The sequence below is a fragment of the Eupeodes corollae genome, chromosome 1 (assembly GCF_945859685.1).
Source record: "Eupeodes corollae chromosome 1, idEupCoro1.1, whole genome shotgun sequence".
NCBI lineage: Eukaryota > Metazoa > Arthropoda > Insecta > Diptera > Syrphidae > Eupeodes > Eupeodes corollae.
The window spans coordinates 151,809,543-151,832,046 of record NC_079147.1 but is presented as its reverse complement, the minus strand read 5'-3'; the positions used below and the strand labels follow the sequence as shown (position 1 = coordinate 151,832,046).

Sequence of the window (22,504 nt, the reverse complement as noted above, 5' to 3'; positions counted from 1 at the left end):
ATATCCACTTTGGATTTTGGAGTTTCATCCATCATTATATTTTGTGAGGAAACTAAATTATTATAGCAACCCTCTACATTTGAGTAGATTTTATTAATATCCGCTTTATTAAGCAAATCTGATGGTTTTTTGGCCGCACCGCTCGAGCCAGCTATGCCTTTGTTAAATTTCGCAGGTGGCTTCTGCGGCCACCCTCCAGAGTCATTCATTTTTGGAGTGAAAAATGCCCGTCTTTTTTTACCACGAACCACCTTTATATAGGGAATACTATGGTAAACAGCGGAGTTAGAGTTTGAAAAACTATTCTTGATTTTGGAATACACTTTTGAAAATTTTATTTAACTTTTAATTTACTTGAAATATAGAAATAGAAATATGTCACGAGAAACGAATGAATGCGACCGCACTGTTCGACGTTCGAAACAAGAAAATCATACCCCAGAAATTCTTAAATATCTTTTTTGACATCTCAGCTGTTATTGATCAGCTGTTATTTTACACTTAAAACACTAACAAAAAGGTACCAGGATACACTATCCGTCTGAGATTAAAACAACAAGCCAACGACAAAAAAAACAAGGCCTCAAAAAAATCAATCAATTTTTAAATTAAATCGAAATATACGCATACGCATTTTTTTATTTTTGATTGTGTTTGACCAATTCTTTGAACTTGTTTTTATTGATTGTGTTGAAAATAGACTCTTTTGGTCTTTTTGGTTTGGGAATGCAAATAAAAAACTATTTCATTCTTTCTCCTTACCTTTCTTCTTCATGTTAAGAAATTCTTTCGAAACGTTGGTAGAAAGAATGAAATATATTTTTTAGTTTCGAGTCATGTTAGTCGTACAGTAATCTAAAAGTCGCATTGTATTGTAAAATAAGATTTCAATATTTCGTAGTAGTGCCTGGAAAGTTCCCTTTGCAGTTTGTACTCAAGTTGCAAGTGCCAAATCTTGATAAAGGTTTTAGCAACATTTCGGTATATATAGCCGAACATACTTGTCTTTCTCTCAGTACTTTTTCCACCAAATCCGTAATTCGATGTTCTTCTTTATATCCAATCTGATGGTCCAGAATTAGTCTTCTTGCTTCTATTGTTTTTCTAAAACTTTTGCTATGATTTTTATAAGCTGTCTTTAAGATGATAATTTCGTTGGCGGTTTCCCTCGTTTAGGTATAACAATGACTTCTGCAATTTGTGAACGATGTGGTACATATATTAGTTTAAATCATACCTACGTTTATTATAAATTGTAGGGTATTTCTTTTAACAACTGAGCAGCGATATGATCGTACCCTGGTGATTTTGTGAGTTTAGATAACTTAATTAGACACATGCTTTTTACTTCTTTGAGCGTGACTAAAAGAATATTACATTCGTCATTCCCATCAACAAACTCTAAGGAATATGTATACGTATTTGCTAGGAATGTTTTCAAAACATTTGCGAGATTTTGAGCAAAAAGATCTGCAATTGCTTTTTTCAATTTCTTACAGTTTCTTCCATTATTCAAGAACTTGGGACAGCTGGTGTCTCCATTCTCGGATTCAATGGCAGTATGGTATCTACGATTCAGGCTATGGTTCAGAATCATCTTCAATGGCGCCTGTGATTAGATGATTACCAAATTTTTTCTACTCGGGTATGGATGTTCTTCACTTTTTTCACGTGTCCACTCTAAATTAACTAAAAACGTAAAAATACCTTCGATATATCTGTTTACATATTTCTAGCAAATTTCACAACTAAAAAATTCAAAAAATTGGAACTATCTGTGTCTGATAATAAAGAAAACAAAACTATAAAATAAAACAGCTTGAAATATTTTCTCCTATCCAATTTGTTTTTTTTTTTTTTTTTTTATTGGCTTTTAACTTTTATTTCGTAATCGGATAAGTGAATAACAAAAACAAAAAATACATTGACACTACCGTTGCACTTAAACAATTGCTCTAAGACTTGGCAACAAAATCAACACCCTTCTTGATGTTCTTCTGGAGTTCAGGCAGAGCCTCAACCAAAAGTTTCTTTTCGTAGTCGTTCAATTTTGGTAAGCCAAGATTCTCTTCGACTCCATTCTTTCCCAAAACAACAGGTGTTGAGAAGAATCGTGCTTCGGTGACAGTAGATTCGACGTATGAACATTCAATGACATTACGTTCGCCATTCAATCCTCTCAAAAGAGAATTGGCAAGACGAGCTCCAGCGTAAGCCATTGAAAGAGTAGCAGAACCAGCTCCAGCCTTTGCTTTGACAACTTCAGTACCGGCATCTTGGATTCTCTTGGTGAGTGGTTCGATTTCTTTGGAGTATTTGGGCTGGCTCTGGGACAGAACTGGAATGATTGTCACACCAGAATGACCTCCGATAACTGGGATTTCTACTGATTGTGGGTCAACGTTGTTGCCGTGACCAATAAATGCTCGTGAACGAACAACATCCAATGTGGTAATACCAAAAAGACGTTTTGGATCGTATGTACCGTTCTGAAATAATTTTAAAATACAAATTTAAATTCAATTTTAATAAATTCAATTTAAAAAAAGAAATTAACCTTCTTAAGAACTTCGGCAGCAATTGGAACAACAGTGTTAACGGGGTTGGTGATGATGGCGAGTAATGCTTTGGGGCAGTTTTTCGAAACGGCATCAGCAATGTCCCTGACAATACCGGCGTTCATGTTGAACAAGTCATCTCGGTCCATACCCGGTTTACGGGGTACACCAGCGGATACAACGACAACATCAGCACCTAAAGATCCATGAATAAAGAAAATATAGTTTTATTTTAATTTTTATAGATTTTATATTTCTGTATTAAAATAGAAAGACTATAAGCTCCAAACTTAAGAAAAGATTGCAATTTGTTTTCAATCTTACAGTATACGCAGATAAAGAAATCCCATGACAAGTATGGGATTAAACTACTAGTTTTATAGAAATGCTGCCTAAAAAGGAGACTTGACTATAAAGATCAGAATAAACTATTGTGCCATTGTCACCCCGTTTAAATGAATTGCAAATTTTACTTTTTCTCAAATCCAATTTAACTAAATTAAAGTTTACAATTGAAAACAACAGGATTTTTAGAGTCTTATCTCAGAACTATGAAGGCATTTCAATATTGAACTTCATTAGAAAAGTCTTTGCTAGAATTCTATACAATGGACGCTTAGGTATGTTTCAAGCTGGCCATATTTTTGTTTTATCGCGTATAGTTAACAAATTTGTTAACAAGAAATCGACAAGCTCTAATCTACAAAGCTACTTTACTTTTCACTTCTAAATGTCTACAAAAGGTTTGCGTCGAACTTATGTGACAGTTTGGGATCAGTCGGGATAGGTAATAGATTTTAAATTAATACCAAACGACTTCAGGTGTTTCCCAAAGATGTATATTGGTGATATTTCTGGTGAGGTTTGTTTTTCTGATTTTCGTGTTAATGCATCGATAATCCATTCCCTCTTCAATTTCAAATAAATAGGATCCAAACGGACTGCAATATATATGACCTTTAGCTACATTTGATACAGTCAATTGACAAGCTCTCATTTGCAAAATGGCCTCACTTTGTATATCTAGAAAATGTTTAGATATCTACGAAAAATTTGTATGTAAAACTTATGCCAATGTTTGGGATAGGGCAGAGATTTCAAATTTGTTTTAAACTTTTTTTTTTATAATTTGCAGGCACTCAAGGGGTTATTAGTACCCTATATATGTTTATATTTAAACACAGTGCGAGCATTAGGAAAATAGTGAAGGATTTAAAAGGAGATACCGGTGCACATTGGTCTTCAAGTTCTGAACATCGAAATGGGAGGGAAAAACGGAGTTGGCTAAAGCATTCCACATTCTCGATGTGCGATTTAAGAAAGAATCTCTATACTTGACAGTACGCCCGAAATTGAGCTCAAGGGTAAACTGATGAGCATTCCTGGAAGTGCGAGTATTACGGCTGAATCGTTTAAGGGTTTGAATGCAACTGGCTAGTTCAACAGAACATTTTTTATAAAAATATCGATAAAACAACGAAAGGCATGAAACATTGCGGCGGTGTTCTAGCGATGTAAATGTTTCGATTATAGTTCTATCGCCTATCATTTTTAAATCTTGGATAAACTTGTTTTAGGGGCACCTGCCCAGGCATGCGAATTATATTCAAGCTTTGGATGGATGAAGGCTTTGTAAATTACAGCCAGATCAGAAGGGGTGACAAATTTCTTGCACCGTCGGAGAAATCCTAAGCACCTGGCAGAATTTTTGGCAATATCAAATATATGATCGTTCCATAAAAGGTTATCTGTGATGCACATACCAAGTACTGACAGTTGATTAGTTTCTTGGATGCAAGTGCCGCTCATAGATAGTGGCATCGGGGGTATGTTACGCTTTAACGACAGGAGACAGCATTGAGTTTTCGAAGCATTACATTCTACACGGTTTTTGATTCCCCATTGTACAATGCTGTCAAGATCAGAATTTTATGAGCTTATCATACGCTGCCGTTGAAGTTCCACATCCGAAGGACAAGGATGTGAATCTATAAACGAGTATGAGAAGCTGAGGGTACTGTCGTCGGCGAAACAGGTTAATGGATTAGAAGTGACAAAAGATCGTTTATGAATATAAGGAAGAAAGTCGGAGACAAAACGGAGCCCTGGGGTACACCAGCATTTATTTTATGAATTTCAGACTTGAAACCATCCAATACAACTTGTATTAAATGGTTAGAAAGGTAATTTCTAATCCAACGAAGAAGAGATTCATCAATAAGAGAGCTTGTTGCCAAACTCTATCAAATGCTTTTGAAATATCAAGTGCAATATTCTTACTTTCTCCAAAACGATGTAAAGATTTGTTCCACTGTTCGGTGAGATGAACCATGAGATCACCAGTGGACCTATTACTTCATTAAGAAACTTCAGTTCTTTGAGATATTTCTTGAGCTGATAATTAATCAGCGTTTCCATGACCTTGGAAAGAAGGGACGTGAGTGCTATTGGACGATAGTTAGAGGGAGAGGAGGATTCGCCTTTTTTTAGAGACAGGCTGGACAAATGCTATTTTCCATCCGCTCGGAAAGAGACATGTAGAGTAGGAAAGATGGAAAAGTTTACGCAGTGGTTTTGCCAGCGATGATGAACACCTCTTCAGAACAATTGGGGAGATACTATCCGGGCCAGCGAATTTGTGTATGTCAAGGTCTTTCAGTACTCTTGCAACTGCACGAGTGCGAAAGAAGATTCGTCCTATAGAATTATTTACGCTCGAGCTTACTTAGCGAGTTTCATTGTGGCCGAGTGTTGGAACCGAGGATGACGTGGTGTTTCGTACGTTTTTTACAAATGACCAGAAATTTTTACTACCTTTGGGACATTGTAGTATTTTTTGCCTTAATTTCTGATCATGCAAAAATTTGGTTCGACGAATATGACCATTACATGTCTTTCTAGCTTGTTTGAACTTATTCCGGTTTTCCTCAGTCGGGTTGGTTTTGTAACAACGGAAACTTACATCTCTGATCCTAATAACCTCTTTACAGCTCGAATCAAACCATGAGTTCTCTTTGGGTTTGATAGATTTTACACTGTTCGGGATAAAATTTCTCATTCCATAAAGAATTAAATTTGTAACCATATCTGCATAGCACAGTGACCAGTTAAAGTTCCTGAAGAATTCATTGAGACCGTCCCAGTTGGCTTTCTCATATTGCCAAACGGTTCTCATAGGAGATTTTTCTTTAACTGGGTTTTTTCGACATGAGAATTTTGCAGATACGATACAATGGTCTGATGTGCCTAGAGGCGGTAATACACTAATTGTGTATTTATTAGGGTCAAAGGTAAGAAACAAGTCTAGGGTGTTGGCGGATTGACCTGCAACGTCAGGGATTCGAGTTGGCTCATCGACAAGCTGAGTTAATTGATTTAACTCAGCAAAGATCTCAACATACTGCAGGTGTTCCCCAAGGATGTATCCTCAGCTCAATCTTGTTTGCCCTTTACAATGATGATATTTCAGATAATTTACCCGGTGGAGTTTGTTTTTCTGATATTCGTATAAAAGTACTTCTTTACGCAGATGGCTTACCTTCTTCTCAAACAAAAACATAGACTTAGGATCTTAATACCGAGTTTCCCAAGCAACCATTAACACTTGCTTGTTTTAGGGTATTCATGTTTTTAGTCACATCTATTTTGAAGAATTTCAGTTGATACAACAGCTTTTTTCAAAACATTATTTCGGTTGCCTGGTTTGACTCCAACCTATGCAATTCATGTTGAGTCTGGAATTGGGCCGATTTATGTTAAAAATTTGAAATTGCATGCAGATTTTCTAACAAGAGTGATGAGTACACCAACCTTCACACATCTACCATGAAGGTTCTTTTTCGAACAGAAGCATCGCAATTTAAGGAATGGACTCAACTTGCCCGGTTGCATAATGGTTCTTTTGAATTGATAATTGGCAAGATATCTTTTCGATAGTTATCGCAAAAGTTGATGAAAATACGTAGTCGTGCCATAAATACTGTTACAACTATTTGAACCTGTATAATTTGACATTCAGCTGCATACAACAAGTCACATTAATTGTTTTTAATAACTACTGTTATATAGGTTTAAAATAAAGTATAGTCTTAGTTCTACTCTACAAGTGCAAAGATGAAGTCCTCAAAAGAAGAAAAGAGAATTGCAGTTGTTGCGCTGCATAAAGCTGGAAAATCCAACTCTTTTATTTGCAAGTTGTTAAAAAACCTCGGTATTAATCAAATGTTTGGGTGGCGTACAATTAAACTTTAAATGGATACCTTAAGCGTAAAAGATAAACTTCGGCCCGGTCTTCCATGAAGTGTGAGGACAAAATATGCCGTTCGTGCAATGGCAGCTCGAATTCGCCAAAATCCCCTTCGTAAGCAGAAAATCATGTCACGAGAGATGGATATTTCAAGAAGAACTATGTCGCGGCTAATTAAAAATAACCTTGGCATGGGTGCCTACCGCCGAGTGACTGGGCAGAGCTTAAACAATGCCTTGAAAAAAATTAGGCTGGAAAGAGCAAAAGCATTGCTCAGACATTACGGTGGTGGAAGGTATTGTACAAGCATGTTTTCAGATGAGAAAATTTTCACCATTGAAGAAGAACTACAATCGCCAAAATGACAAGGTCTATGCTCGGTAGAGTCAAAAGGGGCCATCATCTAAGTTCCGTCATGGTTTGGTGAGGAGTGAGCTACGAAGACACAACAAAGTTGCATTTTTGTAAACAAGGTGTAAAAACAAAAGCAAAAACCTACCAAGAAGACGTTTAAGAGAAAGTGGTCAAACCACTCAACAATACTCTATTCAATAAAAAGCATTAGGTGTTCCAGCAGGACTCAGCTCCAGCCCACAAAGCCAAATCGACCCAGTTGTGGCTGTAAAAGAATGTTCCTGAGTTCATCAAGGCATTAGATTGGCCCTCAGGTAGTCCCGATCTTAATCCTCTGGATTATTCTTTTTGGACAGAGCTACAGCTGATGGCTTGCCACAGAGGATATCCGAGTTTAAAAAGTCTGAAATCAAGTCTTGTCCGCGCAGTGGGGAATTTTCCTGAGGACAAGGTGCATGCTGCCATAGACGATTGGCCGAAGCGACTCAAGCCCTGTGTTAAGGCTAAGGATGGCCACTTTGAGTAGCAAGTCAAAAATATTATGTTTAATTCTATTTTATATCACACTTAATAACATTTATAACATTTTTAATATTTTATATTTGTCTTCTTTATTTCCAAAGAAAAATGTGTAACACTATTTATGGCACGGCTACGTATATATCTTCAACATTGAACTTGAATTATAATCCGTATCCGTCAGATCTAACTCTCCTGTCCAATTATTGTAACAGAAATTGAGCGTGACGATATCTATCATTTCATAGCTATTTGTCCGATACTACAAGAAATTCGAAGGCTCTATTTTCAACATAGTGTCCTCTCTAGAAAATAAATCGTTGGTGTAATGAACGGATCCGTTGGATGAATTAAAAAACGTTCAAAATCAATTGTTATTATAAGTCATTTTGCTAACCACTTGTATAGTGAATGAAAACCTACCAATTATTTATATTTTTTTTTCTTAAATAAGAAATTACATACGAGATAAAACCCACTAAAAAACATGTTATTTTCTGTCAGCAATCTGGTCATGATTATAAATTATTTAGTTTCCCAAATTGTATCAAATGTTTTTTTTTTTTTAAATAAAGAAATAAAAATAACAACAATAGTGATTTGATAAGCTTATAAGACCAGCAAAGGTTATCAAGCATCAAGCTTGACAATAAAAATTGCTCACAACATCATTTTGTATGCACGACCCCCAATGGTAGATAGATCCAAGAATAGGTACAGTTAATCAAGTTCTCATTCGTACAGAACAGTTCAAAAAATACCAACATTTTATTAATATAAATCTTGTTGTTTAAACGAACATATATTTAAAGAAAAGTGAAAATTATGAAATTAAAATTGTTTCTAAGGTTGTAAAAAAGTAATGCAGTTAAATTTTAAAATTATTGTCAGTTTTGGATGTCTAGAAAACGAGGCTACTGAATCCTAAAAACGCTGATATTTTTTTGTATAAGAGTAAAAAGTTGCTAGCATTCTACCATTGAAAACCCTTTCCTATCAATTGGTGGACAATCTGAAGTTCAATTACTTTTTGGGTTGTAGTTTAAAGTTTCTCAAGTTTGTTTCTATTCAAAATTCCAATTTACTATATTTACAGCTCAAAATGTTTGTGTAGCAAAGTCTTATAATAAACTTATTTCCGTTTATATAGGGAGTTCCAATAAGAGTTTTCATTAAGGATAATAAGAATATTTATACTTTTTACTTCTCAGTCGGCAGTAGCGGAAAATGGTATAGATTCAACTAACGTTAGCAGTTAAGAAGCGCTATTAGATCATCATCATGGATCTCATTCCCGAAAAGGAATGAAATGCTTTATAACTGCTCTTACAAAGCGGATTAGCATTCAATCGTACTAAGCGCATCTCATTTTAAAAATCGCAGATATTAACTTTTGATTGAAATGTTCGAGAATGCTGTGTGGCTGTATGTGTTTTCTATCACCCTTCCATACTTTTTTGAAAATCCTTTGCTGTGGAGCTTGTAAAAAAAGGATTTTTCTATTGAGTGTGTCGAATGCAGCCACGAACCGAAGCCTGTAAAGACGATCAGGGGAACATCGTAGTAGAACCGCAGTCGATGCTGAGAATATGGAAAGATCACTTCTCCAAATTATATAACGGCGATGACGAACCGAATTCCGCTGTAAGGGAGATAGAACCACTCAACCTCGGCGGCGCAGATCAACAATTCCGCCTACCCGACCTTGACGAAGTGAAGATGGCTATATCTAAACTTAAGTCAAACAAAGCTGCTGGAGCTGACGGCATCGCTGCGGAACTATTCAAAGCAGCAGGCGATGACTTGGTACGGAGCATGCACCAACTCATCTGCAAAATATGGTCGGAAGAAAGCATGCCCGATGAGTGGAATCTCAGCATAGTGTGCCCGATACATAAGAAAGGAGACCCTCTAAACTACAGAGGCATCAGTCTCCTTAACATTGCGTATAAGATCCTCTCTGCCGTATTATGTGAACGTCTGAAGCCATTCGTCAACAACCTAATTGGTCCTTATCAGTGTGGCTTCAGACCAGAAAAATCCACTATCGACCAAATATTCACACTACGGCAGATCTTGGAAAAACCCAGGAGCTTCAAATCGATACCCACCATCTCTTTATCGATTTTAAAGCCGCGTATGACAGCATCTATAGGGAAGAACTCTATTGAGCAATGTCTAGTTTTGGCATCCCTGTCAAACTTATCCGTTTGTGCAGAATGACGATGGAGAATGCACGCTGCTTTATCAAGGTCGGAAAAGATCTTACCGATGCATTTTATGTCAAAAAAAGTTTTAGACAAGGCGATGCACTGTCATGCGACTTCTTCAACATCGTTTTGGAAAGAATTGTGCAAAACTCAACCGTCAACACTAGAGGCACAATCTTCCAAAGGTCCATCCAATTACTCGGATACGCAGATGATATTGACATATTTGGAAGATCATAGCGTGATTTCAGTGGAGCGTTTTTGAGCATTGCGACGGAAGCGAAGAAAATGGGTTTAGTGGTCAATTAGGGCAAGACCAAGTATATGCTGTCATCAAAAAAGGACACTGAACGACGACGTCTTGGACAAAACGTCACCATGGACAGCTATAACTTTGAGGCAGTTAAGGACTTTGTCTACCTAGGCACTGCTATTAATGCAGACAACGACACCAGCGCTGAAATCAAACGAAGAATAACTCTTGCAAATCGCTGCTTCTTTGGACTTGAAGGCAATTGAGAAGTAAAGTCCTCTCTCGAGCATCTAAAATCACCATCTATAAGACACTCATCATCCCGGTTCTCATTTATGGCGCTAAGGCCTGGACCCTGTCAAAGAAAGATGAGAGCGTCTTAGGATGCTTCGAGAGAAAAATTCTTCGGGTGATTTTTGGTCCCGTACGCATAGATGGAGAATGGAGGAGAAGATATAACGACGAACTGTACGGGCTGTACAGCGACACTGACCTAGTTAGCAGAATTAAAGTCCAACGGCTTAGATGGTTAGGTCATGTAGAGCGGATGGACATCAACGCTCCAGCCCGGAAGGTCTTCGAATCCAATCCCGAGGGACGGCGCAGTAGAGGAAGACCGCGACTCAGGTGGCGCACCCAGGTGCGAGAGGACCTCAACCAACTTGGCGTGCGAAACTGGAGACAGCTAGCTAGAGACCGAGCTGGCTGGAGACGCATGTTGGTTGAGGCCTAGGTCCGCCCCGGACTGTAGCGCCACCTTAAGTAAGTAAGTAAGTATCGAATGCAGCCTTGAAATCGAGTAACCACAATACTTGTCAAAATTAATACGTTGTCGCTTGTAAGTAAAATTATAGTTCATCCAAACAGCTAAGTAATGGCTTAGGATTGTTACATAAATTGAATAAAAGTTATTTAAAATGGATATTCCACGGAAGTTTAATGGATCAGAAATATCGCCATTCTTATAGATTGGAAATATTATCGCTTCCTTGAACTGATTCGGTATGATTCTAGTTTATGGCATAATTTTTTTAACCACGGTATGTTTTTGAATACATTTAACAGTACTTAAGAAACCCAACCGTAATCCTATCGACTCCTGGAGTTTATTTATTATTAAACATACTTCTTTTTCAAAAATATCAGAATCTGGAATTTTCCTGGATTACTTTTTATATGTTTCGGAAACATGAAAAATCACTCTATCATGTCTTTAGTGTTTGATACAATGGTATATTCCACACCTATAAATTAGTGGAGAATATAAGTCCTCAAGTAAAACGCAAGTAAAATTTATTTATTTATTGAAATAATTTACAAGCTTGTTTTATAAATTATTTTTAGAAAGGCATCACGGTAGCCAGACCATATGATATCGTCTCTTGGCTATACATATTTACATTTTATTATCAAATTCTATATTTCAGGTTACTTTAAAGAATTTAGCAAAGGCTAATTATGGGTAATTAAGAAGTGACAAAACAAAAAAATATATTTCATCAAATTTTTGGTGAGCGGTGATTTAAGATTTCGGCAAGTTTTTCGGTTATGTTGTCTGATAATACTTCAATTTGGAGAGATATAGGACATTCGATAAGGATATGCCAAACAGAGGGTATCGTTTCACAATTCGAACATTGCTCAGGATCTCCAGCATTATAGTAATGTTGAGTGTTAAAAATAGCTTTTCCAACTCTTTTTCAGAAGAGTTTTATGCTATCTTCTCTGTTTAGAGACCGATTGTATGGCATACGCGCGTAAGTAGGTTGATGTTTTTTTAGAAAAGTTTCAGAGTTTTGCCAACTTTCGAGAAGCTCTTTCTTATGATCCTGAATCAAAGCTCTGCGTAGGAGCTTATACAATTTGGGATACTCTACAATAAATGGATAGTTTGTAGCAGTTCTTGCTACAAAGTCTGCTGCCTCATTTCCTTTCATTCTGGAATATCCAGGTATTCATGTAAGAATAATCAGCCCTATCATGAATTCCATCGTAATCGGAAATTTTTACGAATACCGAAAAACTGTATCATGAAATCCGTTCGTAGTGGAAAGTCTCATACAATTTTGCATTACGAACGGATTTCATGATACAGTTTTTCGAGATTCGTAAAAATTTCCGATTACGATGGAATTCATGATAGGGCTGAATATTTTTATTGGCGAGCAAACATCTTTTTATAAGCTCCAGAGAAGGGCATTTATTTGTCTCATTTTTAAGACCCATGAGGATACCAAGATTATCGGTTACAATGAGCGATCGGTTAGAGTATTTTTGCCTTTATAAATTGCTGTTAACTCTGCAATGTAGCTGTTGGCAGATTCTGGTAAAAGAACTTTAAAGCGTATAGTAAGGAGCACAATTTGTTTGTACTTGTACTTGAGAATTGTAAGTATTAATACCGGACTTTTAATTGAGTTCTTATATGTATAGGAGTTCAAGATACTTATATCTGCTTGTTCTCAACTTATACAGATCTCAAGTGCCTATTTACAAAAAATCAATTCTGATGTTAAATTACTTAAAACTTATTTTATTATTAATCATTGTGTTTGGTATTCTCACTTAAATGAATATAATTTGGAAAAGAACCGATAAGAACTAATTAAAATGTACCTTACCTATTGTAATTTACTTAAGTACCGTTATTATTTGCGTTATTTTTAATTTCAGTATTAAAAACAATGTTACTAATTGCTAATTAGATTAGGTGAATAAGTATATAGTTGCCAAATTGGATTCTCAAAAATTATTTGACTTACACGAAATAGAATAAAATTGAAACTTTAAAATTTCTTTTTAGTTTCTTACTTTTAATTTTCTAAAACTCGAGATTTTAATCAAACATGACTTTACATGGTGGAGAAGTCGAAAAAAAGTGGTGCCCCCGATTCCGTATGTCTGTCCTCGCAGCTACATCCCAAAAATTCGAATTTTCTTTTTCATTTATTTTAAGACTAAATTTAACAGTAGCCCTCATATACAGTGAACCAAAAATAAAGTTGTACATTCAATTTTCTTTTATTAAAATGCAATTATCTATGGAATTAATTGCAATAAAAAAAAAAAATACTTACCAAAAATAGGGTTTTTTTTAACCTCCAGATTAAGTAAAACACATTTTTTTAAATAAATTATTTTAATAAAAAAACAAATTCAATGAATAAAGTCCGTCTTATGAAACCAAAACAAAAAACACTTTTTAGTTACACTACAGTAGTTTTTATCAGATCATCTATTTTTTGAAAGGTTTAATTTTTTTCATATTGCCAGAGTAATAATTTATTAAAAATTTACAAGAGAAATTAAAAAAAAAAATGGAAAACAAACAAACTTCAATTGATATGAAAAAACTTAATGTTAAGTTGTGGGACGAAAAGAAAAGTCTAAGACAAATCGCTGATATTGTGAAAAAGCCACATTCCACAGTTTAGTACGTTATTAATTTTTACAAAGTAACGGATTTTTAACTAGGCCAAGTGGAAGTGGAGACCGAAAAAAATTGATACTAAACAAACCATGAGGCGTATAGTAAGGATTGTACAAAGTAACCACAAAATTTCGGCTGTGGAAATAGTGGAAGACCTTAATAGAAACAAAATTGTCCAAGTTCATCCACACACGGTGGGAAATGTTTTACATTCGGAAGAGTTAAGATGTTTTACGCCTCGAAACAAACCATAAATGTAAAGAAGCGCCTACAATATGCCAAAGAGTGTATAAATAAGCCGGTAGAGTTTTGGAATTTCGTTATTTATACCGATGAATCCAAATTCAACATTTTTTGGTCCGATGGGCGACATTTTGTTTGGAGGAAATGGGGTACAGCGTTAGATCCGGAGAATGTAAATTGCACAGTAAAACATGGCGGTGGCAGCGTTATGGTGTGGGGTGCGATGTTTTGTTCCTCGTTGATAGTGAAGGAATGGTTGTTATATAACGTGAAAAAAGTACTCCACCTCAAAGTCCACATTTAAATCCAAATAAACATCTTTGTGCTCATGTAGAAAAAAAGTTGAGGGAAAGGAAAGTAAAAAATAAATAACAGTTAAAAGATGCAATACAGAGGATATGGATTGAAATTACGCCAGATGTTACAACAAAATTGGCTCTTTCAATGCCAAAGAGGTTGCAAATGGTCTAAGATGCAAAAGGACATTATACAAAATATTAAACCATTTGGTTTTTCGAAATTTTGGTAATTTTTAATTGAATTTTTCAAATGTACAATTTTTTTTGTTTTATAAAATAGACTTTCTTTGCTTAATTTGGTTTTTTATATTAAAATAATTTATTTAAAAATGTGTTTTACTTAATCTGGAGGTTAAAAAATCCTTACTTTTGGTAAGTATTTTTTTTTATTGCAACTAACTCCACAGATAATTGCATTTTAACAAAAGAAATCGACTGTACAACTTTTTTTTATATCACTGTACATTTTTTGATCAAAGAATGAAAATTTGAATTTTTTCAAAAACGAACGCATAGTTTTTTTTCTAATTTTCACTACATTTTCGTTTTCTTAATTTTCAACGGTTGTATGGGTTACACCTCTTAGATTACAATAATTGTTTACACACAGGCTGTCTCAACAACATTTGATGATCAAATATAACTTTTTTTTGAAATTCGATATCTCGAAAATAGGTTATCAGTTTTATAACAAATTGAAAAAGCTCTAAATAATTGCATGCTAAAATTATTTTGAAAATCAATTTATACAAAATTAATTTAAAAAAAAGAACGCTCTAACGGTTTTGAAAAATTATAAATTAAATGGCATTGAAATCTTTGAAAATAAACTTTTTTTAGGTCAATTTTTAATTCTTAAAATATTTTTAAACAGGCTTTTAAGATATATGAGCAAGTTAGTGCGACGCAGTGGCGCATTTTATTTATCTTTCTATCAAAACTATAATTAACTTTCAGGGCCGGACAAAGCATATGTGCAAGATGTGCAAATGCACAGGGCGCATAATTTTGGGGCGCATTACCAGGAGAAAGAAAATTGTAATCTGATCTTGCGCAAACAAATACGTACTACTACTATTCTTAAAATAATCTAAAAAAACATTCATCACAACTGTCCTAAGTTATCTCTTGCGCACTAACTAACATCACATTCATTGTTGCATTCAATGAAAATTAAACTCAAGATATCGCAGAACTAAAAATTCTACCTACCTAATTTCCAAATATTTTATTTTGTTCGTACAAAAGAAAAAATGAAAAAATCTCAACACAAGATTTATTTCCGGCACACCGAGTCCCAAAATTAACACAGAAAGTATGACAAAGCTAAATACTTATTCATATTGAATCGTATGGGAGAACGTGCAAGTTTTTTATTGGGTAGGACGTGCAGGTTTTCTTATTGCTCACTGCGTTAGAGTTAAGTGCCTGCTTACAGGTGATGAAATATTTAATAGAATGGAAAAGGAGCATAGTCTAAAAATTAAAGAGGGATGGATCTATGTGCAATCGAATCGTTCTTGCACAGGCAGTTTGTTTTTTTTTTGAAAGTAATAACTGTTCAAAGTATATTTAGTCTGGTGCAGAATGCAGATTGTTTCAATGGTTTTTTCCGTTTGTTGGTTAATAAAATAGCTATTAGATGTTAATAGAAGTGACGTATTTTGTAACAAGACAAGACCGGAATGTGACTGACTCAGTCGATTTTAGACAAGCTTAAATTAAATGGAATTTTAATAAGTAACTTTCGAAGCCAAAGTTATGAATATGATTCCAATATGAAAGGAAAAGAAGCGGGTGTTCAGAATCGAATTCGAAACATGGAACCAAGAGTATTTTTCGTTAAATGCTGCTCGCATTCCTTAAATTTAGTGGTTGGTTAATGATGCTGCTCGGTGCTCATTATATGCAGTCAAAATTGTCGATACAATATAATGTTTGTATAACTTTTTTTCAAGTTCCGTAACGAGGTGGGATATTTATAAGAAAAAAATTCCAAGCCTTACTTTGAAACCCCTTTCTCAGACTAGATGGGAGAGCAGGTTAAAAAATTGAGGTCTTTAAAAACAAATTTAGAAGAAACAGATGAAGTCCTTATAGAAATAGGAAATCAAGAGGCAAAAAACATTGCAGAATCGTTTTATGCCGTTAATCTGTCAACTGGCATAAAAGAAAATACAAGAAACAGTTTAATTTTAATGTGTTCCGCTGAAAAATGTAATGGTCATTAACCGAGCGTATTGCTAGTTCCCTAGAAATACTAAATATGTGTTCTGAAGCTTTACCATTGCGCTTTCAACGGAGAAAAAGACTTTATGCTGAAACTATAATGAAGCCTTTCAATCAATAACAAAACATCATTTTTTCATTTTTATATAACATAAGCGAATGTTTAAAAAAATAAAAATGTAAGTGCTTCATACCTTAATTTTCAAAATGTTATTACACTAGGTAGTTTAAAGATTTAGATGGAGAAGCATTGTTTCAAGAGCAAACCGAATATCCCGCTTGTTACACCACAAAGCTCAAGTTTAGATGTGTTAAATTTAATTTTTAGTTCAAACCTTGAAGAATTTAGTAATTGCTCTCCAAATCCCTAATACAATCCCAGCCACTGTAGCTTTAGGAGAACGTAGTTTTTCTAAACTTAAAATTATTAAAATTTATTTTAGAACAACCATGATTCAAGAGAGATTTGTAGGCTTATCTATAATGTCCATTGAAAAGGAATTATTAAATTCTTTAGACTTTGATGACCTCATTTCGGAATTTGCAAAATGTAGGGCCAGAAAGATAAGTTTCCAAGTTTAAACGTTTACCCTCTGCTCATTTCATCGCTACCTCAATAACAAAAAACGCACTGAAAGTCTACCTCCTGGGTAATGTGGGAAAGGCTTATGCTTGTGTATCAGTTTATGTGTGAAAATATAAAGAAGGGGCACTTTCTACTAATCTTGCATAGGGCGCAAGATTGCCTGGGGCCAGCCCTGTTAACTTTCATAATGTTTGCACAAATTTTTCTTATCAGAAGAAAGCAACAGACAATCTTTTATTTATAAAACCATTCAAAGAGATACTTGTTTTGATTCTTTGGTCTTTACCTAAGCAAACAAAGTTTATACTTAGGAAAAAGCTTAAAATATAAATTTAATTGGCATAGATTTTTATAATACCTTCAAAATGTCTAATTTTTGGAGGCACATTTTTCTATTTTCTGTATTAGGATAGATGTTGTACGGGTTCTGATATAAAATTGAAGAATCGTTTCAACCTTTTGAAAGTATTTTTATGTGAATTCTAGGTGTTGCACTGTTTCCATGCAAAACTATGAGGCATTCAGCTAGGTTCTACATTTCACTTTCACACGAAGTTAAATTTTATTTATTGAATATAAAATTGGTGCTCCGAAATTCATTTTCATTTTCATCGATATCGAATTTCCGTGTTCTACATTTCGATATTTCCAATTTCCAAGTTATTTGAATTTGACCGGACTAAGTTGATGTGGTTTTAATTTGACAAGAGGAAACTGTTTAAAAACAGTATTATTTTCTCTAAGGGGAAATAAACCTTAGCTTCTTTATGTATTGCATTTGATTCGTAGGAACTTGCAGCTTCTCCTACAAACCTACAGCTAGCTGGTATCTGCGTTAAAACAATGCACATAAAAACCACCGATATTTTATATTTATTGAATAAGTGAATAGAAAAATAAGAATTAATAAAATTATGTTAATCAAATAAATTATTCATTGATATACAGCTGTGGACAACTAATTAGAAACATTACTTTCTTCTCATTTCCACATTCAATTTATCAAGTGTGACTAGAATAGCGGTATCCAAAACGGTGTAATGCAAGCGTTATTAGATAATTGTTTGAAAAAGCATCATTTGTGCATAAGTCTTTGCAAAGTACACAATAAAATCAAGGTAGAGTGTAAAAAGTGTTCGTTTCAACTGGTCAACTAATTAGAAACATTTAAATTACATTTGATTTGGGTGCATTGCATTCTGAAATGTCTGCAAACGTTTTTAAAGAACAATTTTTAAATTAAAGAGCTGTGATCCTCCTACAAGGATAGCGATTTTTGAGTTTTAGAAGCTTAAAATGTCCTATAGAGCAATTGCATCTCAAATGAACTGTTCTGTAAAGAAAGTTTTCAATGCAATTAAGCATTTTCAAAACTTCGGGACTGCTGAAAATGTACCTCGTAAAAAACGGGCCCGTAAGACAAGCTGCCAAATAGATCGAGCAATCAGTAGGCTGGCCAAAAAAGATCTAAAAATAAGCTCCACAGCGACACAACGCCAACTCTCGGTTGCATTGTATCGCTGTGCATGGTCGTGTTTCTCCGAAGAAACCATTAGTAACCGCAAGGCAACGTAGTCTTAGAATAGAGTTCTCAAGATGACACGACCACTGGACAACAAACGAATGGAAGTACATAGTGTGGAGTGACGAAACTAAAATAAATAGGATCGGCCAAGATGGTGCATGTTATGTCCGAAGGCCAAAGTGAACAGCGTTCCACCCTAAATACGTTTTTCCAATAATTAAGCATGGAGGCGGCTCGCTTAACGTTTGGGGTTGTTTCTCGTGGAGTGGAGTTGGCCAAATCCATTGAATCGAAGGAACGCTGACAGCCGTTAAATACATTGACATTCTTAAGGAACGATTAGTGGATTTGGCCGATGAAAACATGCCAGTGATATGGATGTTTCAGCAAGACAACGACCCCAAGCACACTGCTGGAATTACGAAACAGTTCTTTAGGGACCAATCGATAACAGTTCTGGAATGGGCATCATCAAGTTCATACCTAAATCCGATAGAGCATCTTGTGGTAGATGTTAAAAGAGCTGTTGCTCTCAAAAATAACTCCAACAATGATGTTCTCTCGAAGGTATTAAAGATAATAATAAGCGGCTTGGAAAGCTGTACCCGTAGAGCAGTGCAGGCGGCTTATTTCATCAATGGAACGCAGAGGTCGGGAGGTTTTGAAGCAAAAAGGTTTTGCAATATAAGGTAAATGACATTATAAAGTTATAAATTTTATAATAAGATATGATTTTTCTCTTTGTTTCTAATTAGTTGTCCACCAATAAACGCTGTGTTTTTCGCAGAAACTGCCATATGAAATAAATGTTATGTTTGGGAAACATTATTTTGAGTTTAAAAAATATATTAAGAAAGAAAAATATTTTTGCACAAAATAAAACAAAAAAAATTCTGATACTGCTTTAAAAGTGAATTCAATTTGTGTTTCTAATTAGTTGTCCACAGCTGTACATACATATATCAGCTGTTTAAATTTCAATTAAAGTGGTTTTGAAACGTATTCGAATTTACAAAATCGATCGAATATGATACCCCCTGAAAATAAAATGAAAATTAAGATTTCGATTTCATTTCACTCGATTTTGGGAACATAGAAGATTGCCAGTAAAATGCTGTATTTTAAAGTTGTCCAAATAACTGATCTACTTAGATCTAATATTGTATTTATCCTTTATCACTCTCGAGTATTCAGAATCTAAGATTAACAACAGGGCCCATCACTGGGTGTTGGAAACTGAATAGGTAGACACCTCAACATCCGAATATGGAACAGCATCGCTTTCTGTAAGTTCTGTTATCAGAAAGAAAAGGCACCTGACCACATATAAGGTAAAGGAAATGCTATCCAATTAAAAACTGAGGAGGTCTTATCTCTTAAACTACCCCAAATACTTAAGATCCCCAAAGAAACTTTTTTGAGGGGCCTATAATGGATTGAGTATTCTGATCTAATCCCTTACAGATGTCAATGAATCTCTAGGTCACATACCCTATTTATTCAATAGACCAATTAAAATATATCAGCTTATAATTCTGTCAAGTTCCTTAAGTTGGATTTGGGAATTAGAAAAAAAAAACTTGTACAAACATTAATTTGACCAACTGTACGAGTATCGGAAACCACATGACTACTGCACCAACCATAACCACAATCCAACACAACAAAATAGAGATAATTACAAAAACAATTATATAAATGTATTATTGGGCTCAGCTCACTTACCTTTTAAGGCGGCTCCCAACTCTTCGGGTCCCTTGAATCCTTGAGTGGAGCTGCAAGTGTCGATGTGCGAGAGATCGGCAGCAACACCGGGTGTTCCCACAATATCGTACAAATTCAATTGCGTTACCAATGGGTTCAACTTCAGCAACAACGAGAGGGGTTGTCCAATGCCACCGTTAGCACCACAAACAGTAACTTTGAAGTTGTTCTAAGAAATAATTTAAACAAAAATATACAAATTATCAAAAGGAATTTAAAAAATGATGCCTCTAGAAATTCAAAGATTGGATTGAGATTGACGACCTTCAAATGTTCCTATCCTTGGTTAAGCGATATCACCACAAAATATTTTTTTTTGCAATTTTCTTTAGTAGGTAGGTACAAGGTATTACGTAAACTTCAGTGACGTTTCCGACTCGGCAAAAATTTAAAAACCCATTTTATGGTTTTAAAAAAAAAAAAGAAAAACTATCTTACCTGCTTGCTGGTGGAGAAGTTCCTGGTAGCTTGGAAAGCTAATTGTTTGCTTACTTGCTTGAACATTTTAATACCGTTAAATAATTCTTTTAAGCGGGTGCAATTGAAAAGTATTTGAACAAAAGTGATACACTCGACGACCGACCTTCGACACACAGGGGTTATGCGAAATGAAATGAAAATGAATAATGAAAAATCGGGAAAAAAAAAGAGATCTTCCCGTCGTCTCGATGAACAAATCGATTGACGTTTAAAATACTGAGTGAATGTGGATGGTGTTTGGCTGGGTTTGAACTTTAAGAGTTAGAACACAATGAAGGCGCGATAGCGTTTGCACTTACGCTCGTAATGACAACAAAATTTATTTCGTTGTTTGATTGAAATTCGGTGAGATGATGTTTGGAGCTATTTGTATTACTCTTGGGCCAATCTTTGTGTTCTTTTATTTGGTGTATTCGTGGAATATCCTGGGGAAGTAATGGTTGATAATTACTTTATCATGTTATAGACTTATCTAATAAGAGGCCACCATGGCTAATAGCCTTTTCACACCAAAACCGGGTTTATTTAACACCGGCTGTCAAATTTTGCATTGATGAAAAATTTTTGAGTAAAATGTTTTGTTCATGTCAAATTATTTGTGAAAATGAAATGAATTCTAACCATTTCAAATTGATTTTAACGTAACACTAGCTCGTCTAGAAAAAGAGTTTCAACTGAAGTTCTGGGGATGGGTGGAATGGACTCACGACATGAACCAACAAGAACTACAAGCTCGCTTGGCTGCAGCTATCCTCTATATTTACCTCAACCGGTTCGAACAATTCACTAAGGAGAAGCAAACAAACTGTTACAATAAAAATTAATTTTATTTAAAACATTTTCTTCTTCTTTCACAACAAATTTAATCCAAAATACTGAGCTTATGACTATTGCTTCTGCTGGCCAAATGTAAGTTCAGAATCGTCATATATTGTGTCCGTCCGAGCAACTCATTGGTGGGGTTGAGAAGATGCTGAACGATTTCGTGTAGGTCCTTATGGACGGAGCAGAAAAGGTCAATAATTCCTAGTTCCAGATTCGTACCCAAATCACACTCATCCAGAGCGATCACTGAAGCTGTTATGATGGGCTGCTATTTCTCCATAACTGTCTATTTGGTTTCTTCCTTTTAGGACTAGCCTTGCCTTTCCAAAGGACTGAGGATCTTCTTGATGTTTGCATCGCTGTCCATCAAGGGGCGATAGCTGAATGTTGTGGTTTTATTTACTGGAACAAAGATTCCCACATTATGGAATGTTTTGGCGCAAAATGTTCCCAGCCCACTGGGACATAGCCCCCACAAGGGATTTTTGTTCATACTTATTCTTATCCACAAATGAACCTATCGCCTTTCTCATATCTCCCAAAGCCTTGTGATTGAACCGGAAAGTCTTAGTAGCAATAAGCGAAAGCGTCGAACATATTTGTGGCGACGAGTTCGAGGACGCATCCCTTGGAAACGTTATTATGAACTATGAGCAAGTCGTCTTCGTCGTTGGGGTCGTCACGCCAGTAGCCATAGTTAATTCCGGTTCCTAGCTTAACAAAGAGCGTTTGAAACTCTGGAGGATCATAAAAGAACCACCAGTGTCGCAAATAGTCATCGGGTTTTTATTCTCGACGTTTTTTCCTCTCTTCCATATTCTGTAAATAAAAAAAGCAATAATTCTTATTTTGTAAGGAAATTGTATAAATAAATTTATTTACCACGACCAAATTTATTTCAAAATGAAATATTTGTTTTGACAGCAGCCATCAGCTGTTTTGTTTACATTAATTTGAGCACTGAATGTTTCGAAAGTTTTGTT

The 22,504-nt window shown here is 35.2% G+C and overlaps 1 protein-coding gene across 1 annotated transcript; it reads right to left on the bottom strand.

The window, feature by feature from the left end:
* Positions 1-1,825: 1,825 nt before the first annotated feature.
* LOC129940212 (malate dehydrogenase, mitochondrial) lies at positions 1,826-20,833 on the bottom strand. Its single transcript, XM_056048473.1, has 4 exons — positions 20,655-20,833; positions 20,178-20,385; positions 2,558-2,754; positions 1,826-2,489 (listed from the first exon to the last, which is right to left on the bottom strand). Exons 1-4 carry the CDS (start codon positions 20,718-20,720, stop codon positions 1,956-1,958), a joined length of 1,005 nt encoding a protein of 334 aa, XP_055904448.1. The 5' UTR covers positions 20,721-20,833; the 3' UTR covers positions 1,826-1,955.
* Positions 20,834-22,504: the final 1,671 nt, after the last annotated feature.